A 24,648-nucleotide genomic window follows, 5' to 3' on the forward strand; every position below is an offset into this window, starting at 1 on the left:
TTCTCTTTTCCCTCAAGCATTTTTCTCTCGGTCTACACTTAGGCCTTCTTGCCTTTTCAATTTTGTGTTTTGGTCCTACCTCCATGTTCTGAAATATCCCTCCTTCCACTCAGGGTTGGGAAGGAAATTTTCCTTTTCAATAGCTCTTTCTTAGGACTTGAAAGAGCATCTCATGTATATCCGGGTATCCTAGGAAACAGAACTCGGGTTTCTGAACGGGGCAGATTCTCCTCACCGTGTGTGCGTGTGAGGCAGCGCGAGCCCGAGGGCGAGGCGTCTCCTGTGGGCACCGCGCCTCAGGACACCGTTAGCTGATTCTTCCCCTGTTAGCAGATTCAGCAGAACAGTGACCCCATTTTCCTGGAGGTTCTGGTTTTATAGCACTACACTCTCGAGCTTTCTCTTTCTCCTCTTTGCTTTGTTTGTTTCTATATCTCTTTTATTTTTCAGTCCTATTTTCCACGTTTCTCCTTGCTCTCTTTTCTCTGCAGGTTTCCCCTACGTATTGGAAATGATGCCCCTCTCCTCCCTGGTTTCTCTCTTTGGTTTTGGCAGATAAACTCAAAAGCAGCCTCAGAGACCCTGATGCTCATTTTCAGAGACAGCGTGGAAGTTTGGGTCAGGAGAGGTAGAGGGAGACCTGAGAACCAGCTTGCCTAGTTCCTGAGACCCATTATGAGAGTCGGGTTTCTTTCTGGTTCTTATTTTGAGGTTGGGTCAACATAGAATTATAGTCTTAAAATTGAGAAAAATCCCTGCTAGTTGTTTCGATAAGCTCCAACTCCTGCTGGAACACTTTTAACTTCCTAACAGATAGTCGTACGGCCTGTGGCTGAGTATGTTTAATGTTGGGAGGTGGATCTACCTCATGAAACATTCGGCCTTGTCCTCGGCCAGCACTGTTCATGATTCTTATGTCCCCGGATCTGTGTAATTTGTACCTATTGATCCTAGCTCTGCTTTCTAGAGGTATACAGCACGGACCTTTCATTCAAGTTCAATTTCATGTATTGAAGGAAATGTTTCCTCCAAAATAATGAAATGACATAAACTCTTCTCTCCACCCTTTGACTATATAGAAAGCTCGGTTTTCTGAAGGACTTATTTGCTAGTGGCTCCAGATCACTGAAATTGTCATGGAGAGGTCATGAGGGAGGACAAGGACTGTTCCACAGAAAGAAGACTAAAATTAGACAAAACCAGTCGCAAAACCAGTACTGTTAATATTTTGTATGTAATAACTAGTCTGCACATTATAACTTGTAGAATACTACTCTTCAATACCGTCTCATTTTATTTTTGTAGCAAAGTCCTGGTACTCCCCCCATTTTGTAGATGAGGGCAGTGAGGCTGCTGGAATGTGTAACTTGCCTCACGTCACTCGGTTCTCAAGTGCTTGAGTCACGACGGGAGCCCCGCTGTGCTGGCTCTTGGTCATCTGCTATGTCTTTCCTTAATACTCAGGGGTCCTCGACTATCCACAGCACCTGCAGTGTCATGGGATTATATGAAATAAATTGTCTACTCGAGACAAGGCCCTTGGTATACACAGTCTAATAGGGTTGTTATGGATTTGTGTGTGTGTGTGTGTGTGTGTCTGTGTGTGTATGCGTGCATGTGTGTGTGTCTGGCTGTGGAGGTGGAAAATGGAAGCAGAGAAACCAAATCCAAGTTATACAGCGATGTAGAGCCATTATAAAAGTGCTGTGTGAGGACCAGTGAAGTTACTCCGTGATTTATAAGCTTCAGTGTGATCGATTCACTTGGTAAAAATTCCTGAGTGCCAGGGTGGAGAGGAACGAGTTACTCCTTTACTGCAGCTGATCCAGAGAAAGTCCCGGAAGGAGTTAGCAGACAGGGGAATCTAAGGAAAGGCTGAAATACAAAACCCAGGGGCCTTGGCCAGTTGGAAAGAGGGCGAGGAGGTTGGTGAGGAATAGAGAGGAGAGGAGGGGACAAGGTTTGGAGGCAGGAATGGGACAGATGCTAGGGAGCCAGTGTTCTATTCATGATCTGGAACTAGGATTCTGGTGTGATGATAAGTTTTCCTTCTGTGCAAAGTAAAACCCAGATGTGGCTAAATTTAATTCCAGTCAGAACCAGCGATGATTCACCCAAGCTCAGGTGCGCCCACGTGCAGCTGCCCTCGGCACCGTGTGCTTTCCAGGCTGATCCCTCCTCAACCTGGCTTCCCCTTGGGTCAGGGGGAGAAAGCCAGACTGTGGTAACCTTGACCTTCTGTGTCTCCACCTGCAGCATCCTGGCCACGGCAGGAACCCACTTCAACACACACGTGGACCTGAGGACCCTCCGGGCTGTGCGTGTCCTGAGGCCCCTGAAGCTCGTGTCGGGGATACCTAGTGAGCTCCTGTCTTTCTTCTTCTTCTCCTCTGCTGTAGCTTTACGGATGTGTCCCCGAGGGATCTGGGGCCAGAGGAATCCAGGATAAACAAGAAATGATTTCTCCAGTGGTAATAAAGAGTGCAGAAGCAGGGATCTGGCATAACATTTTACTTTAAAACCTAGCAACTCTTTTTTTTTCCCCCCTGGATTTTAAAGATAGTGAAAGATCTTTGTAGAATTATTTGCAAGGTAAAAAAGATGCTATAAAATGAAAAGGAAAAATGCTCATTATCCTATATTTGTATGCATTTTTTCCAGTGCATTTTAACACAATTTGATCATATTGTGTCTATACTTCTGGATCCTGTCGTAGAAGCATTTGATTTTCCTGACATTAAATATTCCTCAAAAATATGACTTAAAAAGTTTGATATTACAGCCCATCTCATACAGGCTGGCTTCTCTAGTCATTTTTACATGGCTGGACAGTAGATTGTTTTCATTTTTTTCCAACTATAAATAAAGCGGCGACATGCATCTTTTTACTTAAATCTTATTCAAATCTCTGATTATTTTTTTAGGGTAGAATCCTAGAAGTACACTTTCTGGGTCTGAGTGTATGGTGCTTTATGAATAGTGATTGTACTGACTGTGATCCCACAACAGTGGAGAAGCAGCGAGCTCTCAGATAGAGTCGAGTGGGAGGGGAGGCAAAGCTTGTCCTTGTTCTCATAGGACTTACAGCCTAGCAGGGCCAGGCTTCATTTCTTTTAGGAAAGAAGCATGTTCTAATAGGTTTGTGAAAGATAAGCAGAAGACAATAGGGGTGAAACAAAGAAGTGAGGAGTAATAAGCACGTAAATGATTAGAGAATGGTAGGAAAAGCACGAGATGGATGCCAGGAGTAGTTGTGATGGCTGTCTTTGGCTTGACTTGTTCTGGTTGTCCCTTTGCAAATTGGCTTCATCATCTCAGGGCCAGAGGTTCTTTTCCCTCAAACACTTGTAGGAGGAGGTCAAGGGAGCCTGCTCTATCCAGTGGTGCTCAGGGAGGCTCCCGTTGTCATTCTCTTCCTTTCCTTCCAGGCCTGCAGATTGTGCTGAAGTCCATCATGAAGGCCATGGTGCCTCTTCTGCAAATTGGTCTTCTGCTCTTCTTTGCCATCCTGATGTTTGCTATCATTGGCTTGGAGTTCTACAGTGGGAAGTTGCACCGCGCGTGTTTCACAAACAATTCAGGTAGGGTCATTGTTTCTTGCCTTCTACATCTTCCCTTCCTTGCCCTTCTGGTCATTGGAGTAATTTCAGGTCATCGGGAGACTGGGTGGAAGACAATATTCTGCCCCTGTCCCAGAATTAGAAACTCCCAAGTTAGTGGCTTTTTGAGGCACAAGCAGCACTAGACTAAAGGTCCCCATTGGACACAGATATTGCAAAACCAATGACCTCTAAAGTTTGTAGTCAGAGGATTTCCAACAGAAGATCTCAGCTCCCCCGTCCCATGGTAGAAGGTTGTCAAAACGCATGTCAGACCTCATCTGTCTGAATGTGCTTTGTACAGTGTCCTCTTTGGCTCATAGACCAGGGGGATCCACGAGTCCAGAGTCAGATTTTGTTCTTTCTAGATCTGTGGAGACATTTTCCCTCATGATCCATGTTGTGACTTTCCTCCTCCTCTGCTGTGTCCCGCAGAACGTGTAGAAGAGCTGAGGGAGCCCTGAGCTTGGCTTGCCAGGGGGCTGGGGGATTTGTGGTGTTCACAGACCTCAATTTTTTTTTTTAAGATTTTATTTTTATTTATTTATTTATTTGACAGATAGAGATCACAAGCAGGCAGAGTGGGGGAGGGCAGGCTCCCCGCTGAGCAGGGAGCCTGATGCGGGGCTCGATCATGACCTGAGCTGAAGGCAGAGGCTTTAACCCACTGAGCCACCCAGGCGCCTCAACCCAAATTCTTAGCTCTTTGTATCTTATTTGTTCTTTTCAAGTTGAACAGAATAGCTTAGCAGGAAAGGGGATCAGGGGGAGGTTGAAGAATTTCAGTTTAGTATAATGTTTGTGTTTTATCAAAGACTTCAAAGAACACCTTCTACCTTGGAGTTTCATTTTACTGATTGATTGATTGATTGTCTTACTCAAGACCAGGAATTTGGGCCAGAAGAACAAGGTGTTGAGCCCTACTGTGGAGGGACTATAGTTTATCATTGTCCCCAGGAAACGCAGGAAGACCTCAGGGTCTACACCACAGTCTGAAGTTAGACAGTAAGATCCTGCCTCCACCTCACACTGTCCTGTGTGACCCAGTCTGTCATGTCCTGTGGGGCTCAGGCAAGAGCAGAGCATATGGCCTGCACCAAAGGAGGGCTGCGTGGACGAGAGGCTCCGTGTCCAGAGGAGGTTGGGAAGTGCTGGGATGAGCACATGGTAGGGGAGCTGTGAGGCGGAGCGAGGCCAGAGGCAGGAGGGAGCCTGAGAGAAAGGAGGACACGCCCTTCTGTGAGAAATGGCATTGAGTGTTTGTGGCTCCCCGAGTCCTTTCCAGCTCGTGCTAACCACCATGTGGTGTATCCCCTGCCCTCCAAACGTGTCTGCAGGTATTCTGGAAGGATTCGACCCCCCTCACCCGTGTGGTGTGCAGGGCTGCCCCGCTGGTTACGAATGCCGGGACTGGATTGGCCCCAACGATGGGATCACCCAGTTTGATAACATCCTTTTTGCTGTGCTGACCGTCTTCCAGTGCATCACCATGGAAGGGTGGACCACCGTGCTGTACAATGTGAGTAGAGCTGCCAGGGGGCTGCAGCAAGAGGGAAGAGCCCTCAGATGAGCCTTCTGACGTTGTCTGGAACATCTGGTTGTTCTGGGGCACGGGAGGGCTGTGTGTGTCGGGGGCGGCAGACTCAACCGTGAGAAGTTGTAGCACTTTATATCCTTCTATCATCTGGCCTCTCGCTGAGTGGAAGCACACAGCTTCTTAGCAGAGTCAGGAAATCATATCCGTTGGATGGGTGAACGGAGCTAGTTAAATGAAATCACCTTAGTAGTGATAGAGTGTATTTTCCAGCAGCTTCAGCACAGTGGCGGGGTTCAGCAAGGAGTACCAAGAGGTATAGACTCCTTGGTTGTGGGCCTCAAAGAGCTTGCCATCAGTTGGGGAAGATATTACAGTTGCTCTCAACCCTGGCTGCAGACTGGAATCAGCTAGTGGCTTTAAACAGTGACACCTCCTGGGCTCCGCTCCAGACAGATTAAGTAGGAATAGCTCGGGGTAAAGGCCGGTCATTGATTTTTTTTTTTTTTTTTAAAGCTCCCTAGCTGATGCTGAGATGCAGCTCCTGTCAAGAACCCCTGCATCACATGTGCACAAGAAACATGCTTAATTGCAGGACTCAGTACGGGCGCTGGTTAAAATCCAAGTTCATAGGCCTCTTCTGGGCAGGTTTTGATTTTGTGTAGCTTTGACAAGCTCGTGGGCTCTATACTTCTTACAAGTGCTTCTGGTGGCTTGTATGATCGGGCCGGTTCGGAAGGTTCTGAGCTGGTGCACAAGACGACGCTGTCTGACTGCCCGTCCGGGATGTTAAGGGACTTGGGCATAGTGACACAACAGACCAGGTGACCACTGAAGGATCTTCTGCCTCCCAGAGTCCGATTTTAACAGCTGTGGAAGGCATGGGCAGAGTCCAAGTTCTAAAATGACAAGGGTCGGGGAGACGTGTGCTTGGATGTAAAGGGAACCCAAGCGGGCAAAGCAGTCTGGGTAGGTTGCCTTTGTAGAGGTGCTTGGAAAGGTCTTTATTCGCCTGTGTACCTAGCCAGCCCACCCTGAAGCAGACACTTTGGAATGATTGTACCTTGTATCTTTACTTTCACGGGCTGCCTTTACCCTAAGGTGCCTTCTATCTGTAGAAGCCTTCTATCTGGTTCTATCTGTAGAAGCCTTAATGGGGGCAGGAGTGGGCACAGGATAGCTTACACAAAGCACTCATCAGAGGGAGCTCTGGACATCATCTACACTGGAGGGAAAGGAGATGCTGTGTCTCAGGAGAGACCCAACCAGACTGTAATGCCCAAAGAGTCGGCATTTGTACAAGGCCTGCACAAGTAGGTGTTTTGTACACGTCCATTACTAACCTGGACAGATCTCCATACGGGTGAGCAAGTCAGGTCTGAGCTTTGTGGAAAAGAGCCACAGGCTATTACGCTAAATCTCTACAGGGCAGTGAAGAAATCCCAAGGACAGTTCATGTGCCGCAAGCCCAGTGACCTAGAAACACCTTGAGGACATTCTGATTCTTACCAGTTGTGGGGGTAGCAGGAGGGAGGGGAGGGGGGCCAGATGGGTGAGTTTAGCTGCTCCTTATTTGAAATGTCAGGAGGCCATGTCACTCAGATTAGCCCGGCGTCTCTGGAAATTACAGCACCAGCCCCACTTTGGCTGGTGTCACTCGTGGGGCTTCGGGAGTGATGTATTTCAATTATATGTGTAGACTCACCTAAGTGATGTGATAAATGCATTGAAAGCCTGAAAGGAGAAGTGTTGCATTTGAACCTACAGGCGTGATCTGTCGGTCCTCCTGAACCAGGGCTCTGGTGATGCCGAGACAAATAGGAATGCAGCTGAAAAATCACCCAGAGTGTGCATGAATTCCTTGTTCATTAATTCATTCAACAGATATTAAGTGAGCCTCTACTGTATGCCAAGCACTTTTCTAGATACTAGGGAAATATGGAGGCATAAAAGTGCTTGTTCTCATGGTGCTCTCTTTAAATTCCCATTTCTCTCCAGTTATCTATCTGACATAGGTATAGAGGTCACACAGAGACCATGATCTTGCCCTTTTCTCTACTTTTGCTCCAGTGAGGAAGCAGGGAGGAGAAGAGATCCTGCTGCCGATGTCCTGAAACCTTTCACTGCATGTGCTCCCACGGTCACAGACTCGTGTTCTCTCCGACTTCTGGTCTGTTGCTGTTGAACCTCACTTGACGGAGGCCTCCTGTTACCCTCGTGGTTGAATCCAGGGTTGAGGGAGTGAGTTGGGCTGTAGGGCTGGTTTCTAAAATGTGGCTGGCTGCTCTTGGGGAAGAATGAATCTCTGTCCATGCTGAAATGATTTCACTTTCCGCAACATTGGATCTAGGAGCGGGGAGCCAGGAATCCACAGGGAGAGGTATAGTTCAAGGTGGAAAACTAACCTTGGTTCAGGAGAAGTTGGAGGAAAAAGACACTCATTTTTAAAGCCAGTGGAGGCAGGACAACGTGTGTCTCCCTCAGAAGAAAGAACCAGCAAAGGCTGGGCTCCATCCACTTGAGCAGGGAACTGGGGCATGAAGCCTGACCCAGGCGGTCTTTGCTCCAGAGGCTGAATGCACAGCCTGGAGTTAGGGTTGTCTGCTTCTGGAAGGGCAGGTTCAGAGAAGTGGAGTCGTCCTACTGTTGGGCATAGGGCTGGCCGTACATGGTGGGCTTCCATCATACATGCTTTCAATTTGCCCAAATTCAGCCATTCAGCTTGGAAAGGAAGAGGGAGTCAGGGAGAAAGGAAAATAATTTACATAGTACACATTCATTCATTTATCATTCCCTCACTGTTCCTATACCCACTGAAAGTGTGAGATGAGAGATGCCTAAGGAAGGCGATGGTTGAAAAGTTGATGCTTCTCATAGCCAAGTCAACAATTCCTGACTATTTTTCATCTTTTTCTTTTAACTCAGGACTTGGTAATGACATAATTTTATATATATATATATATATATATATATATATATATATATATATATTAGAATTGGTCACACACCATGCAATTAACCACGAACAACTAGTAAATTCAGTATTACAAATTCTACTAGAGAAAATCTCTCACTCTGCCATTATTACCACCATTCCAATGAGATGCAAATGTAACTGTTGGTTTCCCTTTCTCCCCCTGGGAGGCTCAGTCCACCCAGGGGCTATATTTCCTCCCCCAACACAAGAAACAGGGGTAGGGAGGGCTCTCATTCCCAGTCCCGCACCTCTTCTAGTCAATGGTGGCAACCAGTATGTACAAAACACTGGTGCTGGTTGTGCTGGAAGCAGGAGGAGGAGAACCTTCACGTTTACACAGAGCACAGAGACTCTCTCAAGCACGTGGACTTGGTTTTAGCCTTTCTCGATACAATTTAAATGCTTCCCTCCTGTTGGCATCTTTTTTCTGCTATGCGGTCTCTCCCTGCATGCATGCCTCCTGTGACTTTGTTTGCTCTGCTTTGGGTTACTTTTTTTTTTTTTTTTTAATTTAAATTCAATGGCCCACCATATAGTACATCATTAGTTTTAGGTATAGAGTTCAACAATTCATCAGCTGTGTGTAACAGGCTCTGGGTTACTTTTAACTTCATCTGCATGTGGCTTTTCTCATTGGAATGCGTTATTGTAAGGGGCAGGGAGGGCTCTCCTCGCGGGGGCGACCTGCAGTCAGGCTTGCTCAATTTAGTCTCTACCCAAATTTCAATTCAGCTTGGTCAAACTCCAACTGTATTCTTGGCTTCCCTCCCTCTTGTGGTGGAAAGAATGCAAAGCAGTCTGCAGTTCTGCTGGCGGCTTCTTCCTGTTGTGACTGTCTCTCTGAAGGTCTCCTCAACTTGCAAACCCTCCCCTATTCTTGCTCGTTTAATTCATGTTATTTCTCCTGCCCTGACTAGGTGTTCCTTCTTCGGTACAATACATTTTGCTTGCGGTCAAGGCGGTTCACTCCACAGAGGTCACCGTGGCTCTTGTGTCATCTTCCAGCCCCGGTCACCTGGACTGCGTCTGGCTCTGAGGACTGGCTTGTTCCTGCTTCTGGTCGGTCTTGTTGCTGTGTTGTCACTCTGGTCTGGTGTGATCTGCTGTTTGCATTTCAAAGACTCACATGCGGATTCCAGAGGTTCCCAGGCTCTGTCCTTAGTCACTCCAGCCTCTGCCCTTAAAGTCTGTCACTTTTCATCTGTATTTCTGAGGCTTGAGGTGTCTCTTCTTCTTGCTCAGTATTGATGAAGTCAGGCAGGTGTGCACATTTCTCTGGGGGTGCCCTTTCTCCTGGGACGCAGCTGGGTCTGTTCTGACTGGCAAGGAGGCTCTGTGCTGCTGTGGAGAAAGAGATGCTCAGAGACCTCACCGGCTTTTTGCGTGAGGTGACACGTAGTCTGGAAGCTCTCTGAGTCTTCCTTGCTTCTCAGTTCTTTGGTCTGTAAAAGTGGTTGTGACTCTGTTTTTCAGTTGCCTTCTCTCAGAAGTATACCGTCAATATTTGCGAAATAGTTGACAGTCACTCACTTTTTGCTTTAAGATTTTGCTCAAGTGTGTTATGCCCCATGGTCAAAAATAAAATTCAACTGAGTAAATTTGAACATCAAGTTGGCTTTTTCAGTGATTCATGAATTGGGCAGTATCCCATCTAGCAAAAGAGAGGCGCTCCCAGGAGCTGTATGAAGTGGAAGGCTTTTACAGGCAGATAGGAGAGGAAAAAGGAAGTTTCTAACAGAGTGGATTGTTTTCAGGCAAGGTCACCTTCCTCTTGGGGAAAGGCAGGGCTCTTTCTACCTCACTAGTGCTGATCAGCACCTCCAGATGTACTGGTTCAAGGTTACTGTCCTGAGAGAGGCTGAAACTACAAGAAGATGTTGAGTCTTGTCTCCTGCTGTGGGGTCAGTGCAAGTGACTCTGAGGCCTCCTGTTTCTTTCTTTTCTTCGTCATTGTCTTCTTCTTCTTCTTTTTCTTTTAACAATTCCCACTTTTTGATCAGAATCTCAGCTTAACTGAAGGATGTGATCAAAATTTAAGGTATTAGTGCCTTTTGTAGTATGGCTCTCAAGTTCTTAGAGCTTTCACTGATCCTCTACGTGATATAGGTCGTGATAGAGGGTTTTTTTTGTTTGTTCATTTATCTGTTTCTGAATCTCCGTGGTATTCCCAACTCAAAACTTCAAGCCCACAATTTTTTAGTCAGTCATTTTCTTCATTCCTTTTCCAGCATTCCAGACTTAGGGAGGTTATTTGCTTGGTGATTAGTGGCTGTGAGCATGCATTTAAAACTCGTGAGAGAATACAGGGAACCAGGGAGACTACGACTATTATTACTGTAAGTAGGATAATTCCCAGTATCTGAGTGTGTTTAAGAGCCTTGGTCCCCAAGACCCAAACAAATCAAAATCCAGTATGTCAAAGACCCTGTCGAAGGAGTTACTTTCTTAAGCTAGTTCAGTGACCTTATGTCGCTGAGTTTCCACTTTGCTAGAAGTGTTAATACACGTACAGCCTGTAGTGCTGGCCATAGCACAGACACCTTCTCCCTCAGCTAAGACAGTTGAGGGCTGTCCTTTTATCAAGAAGAAGTTTGGCTAGAGAGTCTCGGGACCTTTGTTGGGCAGCTGTTGTTTTACCAGCAGATTCTGTAGTACTTTCAAGACTTAAGGAGAGTTTCTTGACCAGACCCTCATTGGTATTCACTCATGACAAAGGAAGCAAATCCTGAATCATGAAACACTTCTGGTAAGTCTTTTCTAACCCAATGTTGTATATTCAGGGGAACTAACCAATGAAGTAGCACATTGTATTTGTGAAAACATAGGGGTACAGTTAGCCTATGAGGCATTCCTCAGTTATGGGCCAGCCACTTAGGGATTCATAGGCCCAAGAATGAGAACCACTACAGACAAAGATACATTCGGTTGGGACACAAACCACCCCCACTAAGTAGGCACTGTTAATGGACAGAGCAGAGGTTTTGATGACAAATCTAGCCGTCTGAAAGGTCTTAGGAGATACAATGGCCTAGGAGATACAGATGATGGCATTATCTTTCCAGACCAATACCAGAGCAAAGGAAAGAAAGAAAAGAAGAGTTTTATGCTTAAAGTCTTGATCCAGTATCTTGGGTAGAAGCAGTTACTTTGATATCAACTACTTTTCTTCCTCATCAACTTGATTTTGAAGTCTCCAGCTGGTGAACAGGACCATATGTTGGGTGGAACCTTCTTTAGCTGTGAAATATAGATCCAAAGTTCAGATCTCTGAAGTTTGGCTGGATGGTGAGGAGGATCTGGTATAATGCCATCCAAGGACATTCAAGGGCAGTTTCTGTTCTTAGTGATTCTGAATCAGAAAGCAACTAATTGGAAACATTAGTTTGGAAAATTGTAGTCAGATATTTGGGGAAACTACAACAATTCAGGATCAAGTCCAGTTTATAGGTATAGAACAAAACCTCAAAGGCAATTAACAGGACTAGAATCTAATACCTACAAAGGTACAAACATAATTTCTCTTCCTATAATCAACCCCATTCTTTTAACCAAAGATAATCACAGTAATACTCATTTATTTGCATTAAACATGACCTGATTACTTACATAAATGCAGCAAAAATGGTGATTGACTATAAGTTCTTTCTAAAGATTGATTTGCTGGAATTTTTCTTAGGGAATCTCAGACTGAACTCTGAAAAATTCTTTGAAGCCAGGAAAATAAAATAAGGGCTTCCCATAGTTTTTGCCTATAATACCTACAGTTTGGCTGAATTCCTCCTTTAGGGTCCCTCAAAATATCTTGATGTTTCTAGGTCTACCAGGCAGTGACCTACCTTCCTTCCTTCCTTCCATTCTTCCTTCCTTCCTTTCTTCCTTCCTTATAAGGCTACCAGGAACCTTACTTATAAGCAAGGTATCAGGATGATCTTTCCAAGTAGTTACTTAAGCTGTCTGGTCATATCTGAGTCTATACATTATCTTTCTCAAATATGATATTCTAGTCAAAGCTTTGGTAATACTACCAATGTTTCCATTGTGTTCTATTACAGGGAGAATGGATTCTTGTTGAACTTATGCACATAACTAATTATATTGCCATGGAAAGAATACTAAAGAATTTCTGATTTTTGGAGGAATTGGGTAGGGAGAAAAAGTAAATGTTTCATTTTTGTTTACAAAGATGTACTTTACCAAACTGCTGTAGGTCATGGATAGCTTAAGAAAAGGTGGTTTTTTGTTTTGTTTTGTTTTTTTTTTTTTTTTTTTTTTTTTTTTTTTTTTTTTCATGGTATCATTTTTATGTGGAATCTTTAAAAAAGAAAAAAAAAAGTCAAACTTACAGAAACAGAGAGTAGAGTGGTAATTTCCAAGGGCTGAGGGACCGGGAAAACAAGGAAGGGTTAAAGGGTATAAGCTTTCAGTTATAAAAAGAATAAGCGTTAATGATCTAATGTATGGCATAGTGACTGTAGTTAGAATTTCATTGTATAATTGAAATTTGGTGAGAATAAATCTTTTTTTTTTTTTTTTTTTTTTTTTTTATCATGCATCCATTTTATTTTTTATTTTTTATAAACATATATTTTTTATATACATATATTTTTATCCCCAGGTCTGTGAATCACCAGGTTTACACACTTCACAGCACTCACCAAATCACATACCCTCCCCAATGTCCATAATCCCACCCCCTTCTCCCCAACCCCCTCCCCCCGGCAACCCTCAGTTTGTTTTGTGAGATTAAGAGTCACTTATGGTTTGTCTCCCTCCCAATCCCATCTTGTTTCATTTATTCTTCTACCCACTTAAGCCTCCATGTTGCATCACCACTTCCTCATATCAGGGAGATCATATGATAGTTGTCTTTCTCTGCTTGACTTATTTCGCTAAGCATGATACGCTCTAGTTCCATCCATTTTGTTTTGTTTTTTTTATATCTAGAAAAATAAAACATATATCAAGAACTGGCAGCAATCAAACAAAAAGTCATAAGGAATTATAATTATCCTCCTAAGTTTGGTCAGTCCCATGTAGTTAATACTTGTTCTGCTTGAATCTAGTTTTTTCACTGGTCCTGGAATATCTTACCCAGTTCAGTTTTATTTTCTTAAAGTTATCAGAACCTGTGCTTGTCAAATTCCTTCCTAAGGATCTCCTTGAAGATGAAACACTTTGTGGAACGTCTTTACAAAAGCATCTGAATAAAAGAATAACTGGCCTGTAAATGACAAAAGACTTGAGAAGTGCTCATTGTAAAAGATCTGATAAGAGTTTGTCATAATGGAATTGACAAAGAAATTTGGTTATTTCTGTGACACACAGCATTTTAAAATTATGACTGATAGCATTATATATCAGGACATATCAGATTTCTAGGAATTTTATACAGTTTCTAGAACACTAATAAGATTTTCCTATACAAATATGACATAAAGACTTAGTATTACTTTTTTTTGAAAGATTTTATTTATTTGACAGACAGAGGGAGCACAAGCAGGGGGAGTGGAAGAGGGAGAAGCAGGCTCCCTGCCAAGCAGGAAGCCTGATGTGGGGCTCCATCCCAGGACCTGGGATTAGGACCTGAGCTGAAGGCAGATGCTTAACTGATTGAGCCACGTGCCCTTTAGTATTACTTCTTATTTGGCAATGCTCCTATGTAATTTAACATATCAAATAAGGCTAATTAACTTAATATCTCATTTTTATATGGAAAGAAATTAATCTTTTGAGATGTTCCAGGGACCCTCTGAAAAAACCCAAAGATAGTTGTAAGGCAAAAAGACCTTATTTAGGATTTAATTTTGTGAAGTTTGTAAAAAATATCAAAGGTTTTAAAACACTTAGTCAAGTTGGATTATAAGTCATTGTGAAATAATACTTAGTTATATATTTAACAAATAGTGACAATAAGAGATTTTGTAGGCAAATACAGAAAGTTAAGTAGCTGGAAAAAAAAAAAAAAGAATTTGGGTTTTTAAATAGAGAAGACTCAGTTTTCTTCAAGTAATCAATGACCTGACGTGTTATACAGATATCGTGAAGCATGGCAAATTTTGGTAAGACACAAAATCTTTGCTGTTCAGGTACATTACTTAAAAAATAAAGAAAACTTTTCACAGTGTCTTATCAAAACCAGACTAATAATCCAATAAAACTTTGTTCTTGGGACACCTGGGTGGCTCAGTTGATTAAGCAGCTGCCTTCAGCTCAGGTCATGATCCCAGTGTCCTGGGATGGAGTCCCAAATCGGGCTCCTTGCTCTGCAGGGAGCCTGCTTCTTCTCCCTCTCCCTCTGCCTCTGCCTGCCATTCTGTCCTCCTATGCTCGCTCTCTCTCCCTCTCTCTCTGACAAATAAATCAATAAAAATATTAAAAACAACAACAACAACAACAACAACAACTTTGTTCTCTTAACGGAGAGAAAACCAAATCCTAATTTTGCACCAGCTTACTTTTGATATTAAAACACATTCACTTAATTAAATTCATTCCAATCTTAGCAAGTCCTGATCGTGCATAAAATTCCTTTCCAAAGATTCCTATTCTACAAACCTTGGTGACTTTAATTATATATGTTAGAATTTTTTACCCTTAAAAATCTTACCTTTTAGTAAGAATAAACAATTATGAGCTGTCTCTTACACTAGCATTCTGTGGACTTGCAGACATTTTATAATTTCTAGAAACACATGCTTTCTCATAGTAATTTTTTCAGCATAACCTAAAACTAACAGACTCAAATATCTTTAGTTTTCCTGTAAAAGGAAGCCAGAGTAGATAACTTATATTCAGTAATTAATGTTTCAGTATTTTATCTTATTTGGAAATAATCCAGATATATAATGATTACCTATCACATGATTTAACTTGGCAAAACCTTAAGGTTTCAGGTTACCCAAAAGATTTGAGAAACTATTAAAAACATCTTAAGACTTTTTTATCCCACGTACATCCATTCAATTCACTTGTTCTCAACAATTATATTTAGAATACTTAGAAAATTTCATTGTACGAGGTTATTTTTTTCTTGTTGACAAGTTTTGTAACAGATAATATGAGTTTGTTTGACTTGCAAACCCAGGTAGAATAAAAGTTATATGTCGACATTATTTTTAATTTTGATAACTTTAAAGATAATGTCTATTTTAATTAGATGAATAAACTTAAGCTAGTATTTAATTACTAAAGATTATCTGAGATCATGGGAACCTGAAAGGCATTTGGGTTAGTTTTCATGATAATTCTAAGAATTTTATGAATATGTGATTCATATTAGCACTTAATTATCCTTGGGTCAATTAGATATAACTCTTTTACAAATTGATTTCGGTAAATCAAATCAAATACCCATATTCAGAGATAGAAAATTATCATGCATGTACAACAATATATGAAGATACACATAAATAGACAGACACACAAAAAACCTTATGCCTCCCACTTAAAAATTTTAGCCACAAATCAAGTAGTTATAAAAGAGATTGGATACCTTTCTGGCAGGTGGAATAATTTCAGATTACTTGCTCAGGTGGCTAATGTTTTTTATTAATATGTGTGGAGAAGACACTTAAGATTTTTATTTGCCTTTGTTTTTTTATAATTTTTAAATTTTTTAAATAAACATATAATGTATTATTAGCCCCAGGGGTACAGGTCTGTGAATCGCCAGGTTTACACACTTCACAGCACTCACCAGAGCACATACCCTCCCCAATGTCCATAACCCCCCCCCCAGCCACCCTCAGTTTGTTTTGTGAGATTAAGAGTCTCTTATGGTTTGTCTCCCTCCCGATCCCATCTTGTTTCATTTATTCTTTTCCCACCCCCAAGCCCCCCCACGTTGCCTCTCCACTTTCTTATATCAGGGAGATCATATTACAGTCGTCTTTCTCTGATTAACTTATTTCACTAAGCACAATACCCTCTAGTTCCATCCACGTCATCGCAAATGGCAAAATTTCATTTCTTTTGATTATTTGCCTAAGTTTAAAAAAAAAACTTTTCACTTTTATGTCCTTTTTTTTTTTCCCTAAGAATTAGCTCCCTGAAGTTTGCATATCAAAGAAATGGCTTAGACAAGAGTTCTGGAGGAAGACCACGTAGGAAGGATACTTTTACCTCAAAGGTATAGGGAAAGAATGCACAAAGGACTTTTGTTTCTTAAGGCCAGAATTTTTATAATACTTACAAGACTTTTGAGATAAATAGATGAGATTGGTTGCTTATGAAAGGACTGACACACCTACCCATCTATGTTGGAATGTTTTTCTTTCCCTCTGCATACATTTGTTTAAGGGAGAGGGCCTAAAAAATATTGCTGTTGGGCTCTGAGTATCAACTTCCAGTTCGGCCAAATTTCTGGTCATAGGGTTATTAATTCCTTTCAAATATCTTACCAGGTTTTAGCAAACAGTAAATACATCTGGCAGTATTAAACAACTTTATGGACCCTCAAAGAGGGTGCAAAAGATATTATCTTCACAAGATTTAGAGCTACTCCCAAAGATAGCCAAAGAAAGGAACTGATAACCTGCCTGTCCCTGGCAGGCAGAAAGCCAAGCCGAGTTCTTAGGATGTAGTATAAAACAAGAAAACAGTCATCCTTGGAAGAGAAGAGATCAATAACCAATAAGTCTGGAACTGGAAAGGGAGAGACAGTGAAATTGTATCTTCCTTTTTCAGCTGGGTCCTACAGACAGAGGTCTAGGAGAGCTGACTCAGGTAAGAATTCTCACACTGAACCTGGCTTTTGCCAGTTTTCCTATGAACCCCTTTGTTGGCTCCAATACCTAGCAGAATTTGGCAAGATTTTTCCATCATTATAATTTAGATTCTCTTATTCATTTAAGAGAATAACATGGAAGTTTACCAGAAAACTCTTCAGAGTCCCATCAGCCTTGGGAGGGACCTACATGGGGGCCCTCCTTCAAGAGTACATGAGGATATATCTATAAGACCACTAACTTGGCAGACTTGTGTTTATGGTCTTATAGCCTTTCCAGAGTGGAAAAGCAACTCAGATGGAAGATTATTAGACTGTGAATACTCTGGTATAAGGGAGGAAAGAAGGGGGCAGGTCTTATTTTAGGTACCTCCCGTGTCTTTAATTTTTCATTAACCTTTGCAACGTATTTTTTAATGAAGCAATTTTAGAATCTTAAAGCCTTTTAGAATCTTTTGCATAGCAATTAAAATAGATCTTCAGTCCGTTTAATTCAGGAACCCTTACTTTCAAGTGCACTTATTAAATGTACGATCTTGTCTAATTAGAATGTTCCCCATCTTGGCCATTGTAATTCTAGATGGTCTTTAGTAAGATCTTGCCATTTTTGTAGCTATTTATATCCTGGAACCATACTTCTTAGATATAAAATAAACAAGTGTGTTGGAAAGTGGCATGCTCAAGTCTTTGGAATTTAAGGGTATCACTTTTATTATTTATTTGTTTGTTTTTAAGCTAAGCCTTTCGGCCTCTTGGAGCCAAACTAACTCCTAAAAGGATGTACTACTGGTTTGGGGATTGTGTTCTGCCTTGTTGCACATAAGTTTTCTAGAGATTGGCAGATTACCTTGTGTCTATCTAACCTGCCCCATGACGAACTGGTCCTAATAGGAGTTGTTGGGTGATGTGCTAAGAACCCCAACAGCTCTTAGATGCTTGACCTATCACTACCAGTTCTGCAGCTGCTTCTAAGATTCCCATTAGCAGTAGACTTTGTCTACACAAAATAAGATAAACAAACACGTGTTCTAATATATGGGTATGATGAAGTTCTAGAACCTAGGTGAGGTTTGGTGGGCTGAGGTCCGGAGCCGATGACCAAGAAAGAATTCTTGAGACATCTTTGGTGCAAAATGGTGGTTTATTAAAGCACGGGGACAGGATCCGTGGGCAGGAAGAGCTGCTGCCCTGGGTTGTGAGGGATGGCAGGTTCTGTACCCTGAAGTTGGGGGAAGGTGAGGGAAGGGAGGTTTCAACGGAGTTTCATATGCTAACGAGGGCCTACAAGGTGCCAGGATACCTGGATACCGGAGGCCTTGCCCTGGCGCCTTGATCAATGTTGTCTTTAGGCCAGCCATTAACATCAAGATAGTTGGGAGATTCTTGGTGGGATGTCACAATCCTGCTATCAGTCGTCTTTTTAGTGAGATTTAGGTTTAGAAGAGATTTAACTATATTTACATTCCCTTCTAACTCAGCCTCCTTCAGTTTTGTTTATGGTGGGGAGGGAGACATTAGGGCTTGAGGAACTGAGTTATCTGCCTCTGGAAATTTGTGCTGTAGATAAGGTAACCTCCCTGTTTGTAGATCTCCAGGACATTTGTAAAGCAAGGGAGACTCCTGTCCTTCAGGACCACGATCTCTGCAAGTTAGGTATTTGTTTACCGTCTATGGCAGTCAGAGGTGCCTGAGGAATACCACACACACTACGGAGGGGGAGCAGATAGAGAGAGGGTGCAAGGTGCCGGCCCTTGCTCTGTCTTCAGCCAGCCTCCTGCTCCCTCATTAGGCAGTGACTAAGAGGTGTTACTACATCATGACCAAGAGAAGGTCTGTGCACATGACCACCAGTTCCCACCATGAGAAGATTGGGGAAGGGACTGAACTAGAAGACCCCAACAAGTGGGTACTGCAGACTGGGAGCTCCACATAAATGGAGAGCCCTGAACTGCCACTGCCCATTCTCATGCAGATTGTGGTAGAAAATCAAGGGCTGGGAGTTGCCACCAGTTCAAGGAGAATTGTAGTCCGAGCTGTCAGTAGTCCCCAACATGGAAATGACTCAAAAGCTAATTAGATCTGGAGCTAGATGAAAGCCATCAGCGCTCCGAACCAAGGGGCGCACCTCCCCACAGCCCTCAGAAATGATGAGAAAGAGCACTCAAAAGGGTTTGCAGGCACCATGTCCCTGAAACCCTCAGAAGTTCATTTTGGATCTTATCACTGCCACCAAATCTGTTAACAAAATTCAGCTGAGTAAATTTGAAGATCAAATTGGCTTTATTCAGTGAATCATGAATCAAGCAGTATCCTATCTAGTAAACAGAAGCCCCAAGTTGCTGTAAGAAATAGAAGGCTTTTACAGGCCGAAGGGAGCAGAAAAACAGAAGTTTCTAACAAAGAATGGATTGTTGCAGGCAAGGTCACCTTCCTTTTGGGAAGGGCAGGGCCCTGTCAGGCAGATTGCCTCACTAATGCTGATCAGGTCATTCCAAATGCACTGGTTAAAGGTTACAGGAAGCCACAACCAGAACAGAGTTAAGCTTTGTTTGCTGCTGTGAGTCTCAGCACAAGTGACTCCACGCAGGGTGTCTCGCTTCTTTCTTTCTTTCCTTCTTTTTTTTTTTTTTTTTTTTTAACACCAAGCACAGTGAAAGAATATCACCATTTCCAAGGGTTGATGAAAAACTGCCATTTTCCAGCTTCCTGAAGTTTCTCTGTTTTTATGGGATCTCCAGAGAATGTTTTGGTTCGAGGGTCCGTGAGACTAGGAAATGTATCTACTCGTCTTTGCTTGGGTCTTCCCCCACCACCTCCCCTGTGTGCCCTAGGAACAGAATGTACTCAGACCTCATTTGACAATGAGTGGGCAGGAGCCTGCCATCGTCTGGCAGTGCTAGAGTGAGAGGGTTCACCAGCTGACCTGGGATCACAGGTATAGTGGACAGAAGTTACAGATACCTATAGCCAGGATCAGTCATGCTCTGCAATAGGTTGTGTGTTTTTCCCCTCCATGTCCCTGTCTACACTGTCCTGTTCCCGTGTTCTTTTAGGAGTCTGAGACCTTACAACACAGATGACACTTGGAATCTGATATTCGTGTCTGTTCACCTGTGACTTATCCACAGAGAAATTGATAAATGGATGCTAGAAGTTAGTCTGTCTGCTTTTCTGCTAAGGCTGGAAACAGGGTGTGTGTGCTTAAAAGAAACTGTAATTCCGTATTCCCCCTAATCCTGTACAGGCGCTTTGGCTGGACCCATTGCTTGCCAGGCTCTTCAAGGAGGAGAGAGAGCAGAGGGAGTAGAAGACTATTTCCTGGACTCAAAGCAAAGTCTTCTAAACCTCCATCTTATCTCATTTGCATTTTCTCTATTTGCATTCACAGTTTGGTCATTGACTCATTATTCAATAAATATTGATTAAGTGTCGGTTATGTGCTAGGAACTGTTCTGGATGTTGGGGATACAGCGGAGAATAAAAGGTGAAAAAGTCCGTGTCGTCGTGGAGCTTACATTCTACTGGGAAATACGTATGGAATAAATAAGTGAAACGTGGTGTCTCGGATAGTGACAGGGGCTGGAGAAAAATAAAAGAAGAAGTTGGTTGTAATTTTAAATGGAGATGTCAGGGAGGACCATGTGGAGAAGATGGCATTTGAGCAAAGGGAGTGAGCTGGGGAAAAAGCGTCCCAGGGAGGTAGGATAGCAGCTACAGAGATGCTGAGATGGACAGGTTCTGTGTATGTTTGAAAAGCCAAGACACCACTATGTTGGAGTGTAGTGAGTGAGGGGTAAAGGAGGAGACCATGAGGTCAGGAGGAGACACAATACCCAGGCAGATGGTGTGGAGTCTTGTAGGCCATTGCAAATAATCTGGTAGGTACTCTGAGAAGGAAGCGATAGGAGGATTTGGGGGAGAAGAGGGACATGACCCGAGTTATGTTTTTAAAGGATCATTCCAGCTGCTTTGCTGAGAACAGATCATAAAGGAACAAGGCCAGAAATAGGGAGACAAGTTAAGAGGTATTGCAGTGATCTAAGACAGAGATGATGGAGCCTTGGACCAGGGAGGTAGCAGTGGAGGAGGTGAAAGCGGTAGGATTAAGGCCATGGTATTCTCTAGTAGACTGAATGTATGAGGAAAGACAATCAGAAGAGTGGAGTTGACATTCACTAACTTGGGGAAGACTGTAGGTGAAGTAGGTTGGGAGGAACGTTCAGAATTGAGTTGGCACATGATCGGAGACTTTGTGATGCTTATTTGAGTATATGGGAGTATAGAAGGGAGCTGGGTAAATGAGTTCAGGGCTGGAGGTGAAAGGTAGAAGTTTTCAGTGTATAGACGGCATTCAAATCACGAGACTGGAAAAATATAACTATACATTACAGAGAAGAGGTTCCTGAACTGAGTTCCCGTGTTAAGATACTGATGAGCTGAGGAGGTAACAGCGGAGAGACTAAGAAGAAGCAACAGAGAGGAAAGATGGCGGTCGAGGTTGTGATGTCCTAGAGACCAAACTGAGAGAATGCTTGGGGCGAGAAGAAGGGAAGGAGACCAACTGAGTCAAATACGGCTCATAGATCAACGTGAGGGCTGGGGCAGTTTGAGTGAAGTGGGAAGTGGGAGAAGGCCGAAGAGAAGATTGGAAACAGCGAGTACAGACCATTGTGTTGAGTTTTGTTTGAAAGGGAAGCAGAGACAACATGACAGGTGCAAGAAATCCAGTTTATATACTGGTGAGAACGATCGGGTCGAGATAAAAATCATTGCTGTTGCAGGAGAGGGAGGACCGTTGGTGGAATGTTCTACCACAGCGGAGAGAATGGGCTCAGGGCCAGGTGGGGAGGGTTCTGCTTGGCCCATGCTCTGATGGTTCATCCACAGTCCTAGAAGGGGAGACTCAAGGCTGCCATGCAGGTAGATGAGGTGACAGAAGCTGTGGAAATTCTCCCATTATTTCTGTTTTCTTAATGAAATAGGCAGTAAGGTCATCAGCAGAGAGTGGGAGGAGGAAAGGGTTGGAGGAGAAGGTGAGACATAGTCTTCCAGAAGAGTGAAAGGAGTGGGGATCCGATGACAGGCAGCATCTAGGACCCACTTGGGGTTAGTGGAGATGAGATTAAAGTGAGACCAATGAACCTGTGGGTTTTCCTCTGGCCACATTCAGTCGCTGAGGTTCAGGCAGGAAGTAGACTGAGGGCTGGCTTTTACCCGGGTAGTTTTGCCAGGTGAGTAAAATAACATGAGAAAGGCAAGAGAGTGATCTTAGCGTGGCAGTGGAATTTGAGCTACGTAGGGAGGAAAGAGATGGGGGAGAGACGGAAGGGGGGCCGGAATAATGGAATGTAGAATAATGGAATATATATAAAATATATATTCAGACGTGATTTGAAATGTTACTCTTCAATCTGCTGGACATATTCAGTCAGTTGCGAAACCTGTCTCATTGCATAGAGGAAGTAGGAAGTGAGTTTTGAAACCAAATGTTCTGATTTCTAATTTGGTCCTCTGCCCCCAGTAGAGAGAATGAGTGTGTGTGTGCCTGTGTGAGTGAGGTATGTGCATGTCCGTGTGCAGGGGAAGCTGTGACTAGAAGTTTCGGCACACCTCCTGTGTCCTCTGACTTGACTCCTGGGTCCTGCTTCTGCCTGATTCAGAACACTGACTTGGGGGGACTTTTGAGGGGCCCAAACCATGGGGACTCCCAACTTCCTCCCTAGCATTGTATTCTGAAATCTTGTTTTCTTCCTCAGAGTGTGTGTCTAACTCTTTTTTAAAACATTATGTTTGCTGCTCCTGCTGATGCCGCTGGCAGCCTGTTCTCCATGCTACTGGCTCATCCTCCTTCTAAGCCCTGCAATGCCTCCCTCCTGCACCCTGCCCACTGGGCTGGAGGCTCAGGTCTGCAGGGCTCCTCTCTTTGTCTCGCTTCCTGGGAAAAAGCTGTGGTTTCCTTTCTCCCTCAGGGTCACATAGTCTCATCCATTCTGAAATTATCCCTGTTCTTTCCTATCTATCTTGCTTTCTTAATAATCTGTCAAACCAGAGATGCCAGTATTGGGGGTTTATTCCAAATGTGCCAAGTTTGCCTCCTGATCAGGCGCCTGAATTTCACACCGTGCACCAGGCCAGCTTCCAGGTCTTCTGTTTGCATAGAGTCATTAGGCTGGCTCCTGGTTTCTCTCCTTTCTTTTAGCCCACTCTAATATACAGCTAAATTTCTGATGCATTGCCGGAGGCCTCGGGCTCCTGATGTGTCCTGCGGCCTTAGGCTATGATCTCTCCAGTTCCAAGGCAACACTAAGCCTCAGGACTAAGGGGCAGAAATTAACTCATGGTGGCTTGTTGGTGGCTCAGTGGCCGTTTTAGGGACTTTCCACTGGATCCTTCTGGAGCCCAAATCCTTATGAAATCTCAGCCAAACAAGGATGGCCCAGGGCCAGTCTCTGGTACACTGGATAAGCCAAGAGGCCTCTATTATTTTTTTCCTTATCATTCGCTGGAAAAGTATTTTGGGAGGGTAGAATGGGGAGTAAAGTAGGAAATATCGAACGAAAAGCCTTCCAGCCTGTCTCCCTCACTGGATGGATTTCCAGGAGGTCATGCTTTATTCAGGATTTATCCCGCATAACATGATTGACACACAGCAGGCTCTCAGGGAAAGAATTAGTTTATTGCTCTAAGTCTAAAAGAGGTGATCGATCAGTGATGGGCACGGAAACACACACGTTCTTGTAACAACGAGACCCATGGAAATTCGTGAATGGTTGGGACCTACCTAAGCCAGCCAGGGTGTGTGGGAGGACTGAGGAGAGCATGGCTCACATACACGGGGCTTCTGGGAGCCAGTGTGGACTGAGCCTGTGTTCAGTGAAGGCCAGTGGACCCAAGGGGAGCCAGGGACCACGGACTGCAGCCATTGGACAGGCTGCTGGATGGAGAAATCAGAGCTACTCAAAGTACATCGGGGCATTTCTTGTCTCCTGTGCACTTAGAAGCTCTTTTATGTTTTTGCTTCCTTTCAGGGATAACGCTCAGAAATTGACTTTTAAATTGTGGGGTATGGGGGGAGAACTAACTCTCTCTTTAGGACCCTCTCCGTGGCGCTTCCTCTCTTCATGTCTATTAAAAGCGATTCCCCGAGGTGCACAGACCTTTGCTTCCGCGAGTCATATTCTGCAGATCTCAGCTTTTTCTCAGGGTTGCAGCCGCTTCTTGTCCTGTTGACCTGTACTCCTGCCCTCAGTTACACCTGGGTTCCTTCCCAAAGAGAAGGAAGTCCTGAACAAAAGCCTCTTTCCTCCAAGATGCTAAACATCAGGAGGCCCCATTTTACCCTTTAAAGATCTTTTAAGAATTTTTTTTTTTTTTTTTAAAGTAGGCTCCATGCCCAGTGTGAAACCCAACATGGGCTTTGAACCCACCACCTTGAGACCAAGAGCTGAGCTGAGATCAAGAGTCAGGGTTTAACCAGCCGAGCCATCCAGGTGCCCCTGGGCAACACTTTTTAAAGGGACTCCTGAGAACCCCACTTTCTACCACCTTCCTCCCCCTGCCATCGGCTCCCGTTATCTGTCTACCAGAGAAAGCAAAGGCTTTCCTGTGCTCACGAAGAAGGAAGAGTAGTAGCGTTGGTCACAGGGAATACATTTTATATTTGACTGGTTAGTTTTGGTTTATCATCTGCATGTGAATATATCTGATCTTCTGGGAAATTACAACACTCACAATAAAAGGCAGAAGCCATAGTGATGAGAGCAGCCTTCACGGATCTGGTATGTTCTTTTGATTTTATCCCTACCAGCTTCTC

At 43.6% G+C, this 24,648-nt stretch overlaps 1 protein-coding gene across 5 annotated transcripts in view; it reads left to right on the forward strand.

Annotated features, from left to right (window-relative positions):
• CACNA1E (calcium voltage-gated channel subunit alpha1 E) overlaps positions 1 to 24,648 on the forward strand; it is a 505,625-nt gene that overhangs the window by 275,308 nt on the left and 205,669 nt on the right. For all 5 annotated transcript variants that reach the window (XM_059145253.1, XM_059145252.1, XM_059145248.1 and 2 more), the window contains 3 exons: positions 2,257 to 2,360; positions 3,429 to 3,581; positions 4,937 to 5,118. In XM_059145253.1, coding sequence (XP_059001236.1) covers positions 2,257 to 2,360; positions 3,429 to 3,581; positions 4,937 to 5,118 — 439 coding nt within the window. The remainder of the gene's footprint in view (positions 1 to 2,256; positions 2,361 to 3,428; positions 3,582 to 4,936; positions 5,119 to 24,648) is intronic.

Source organism: Mustela lutreola, chromosome 14 (assembly GCF_030435805.1).
Source record: "Mustela lutreola isolate mMusLut2 chromosome 14, mMusLut2.pri, whole genome shotgun sequence".
Lineage (NCBI taxonomy): Eukaryota > Metazoa > Chordata > Mammalia > Carnivora > Mustelidae > Mustela > Mustela lutreola.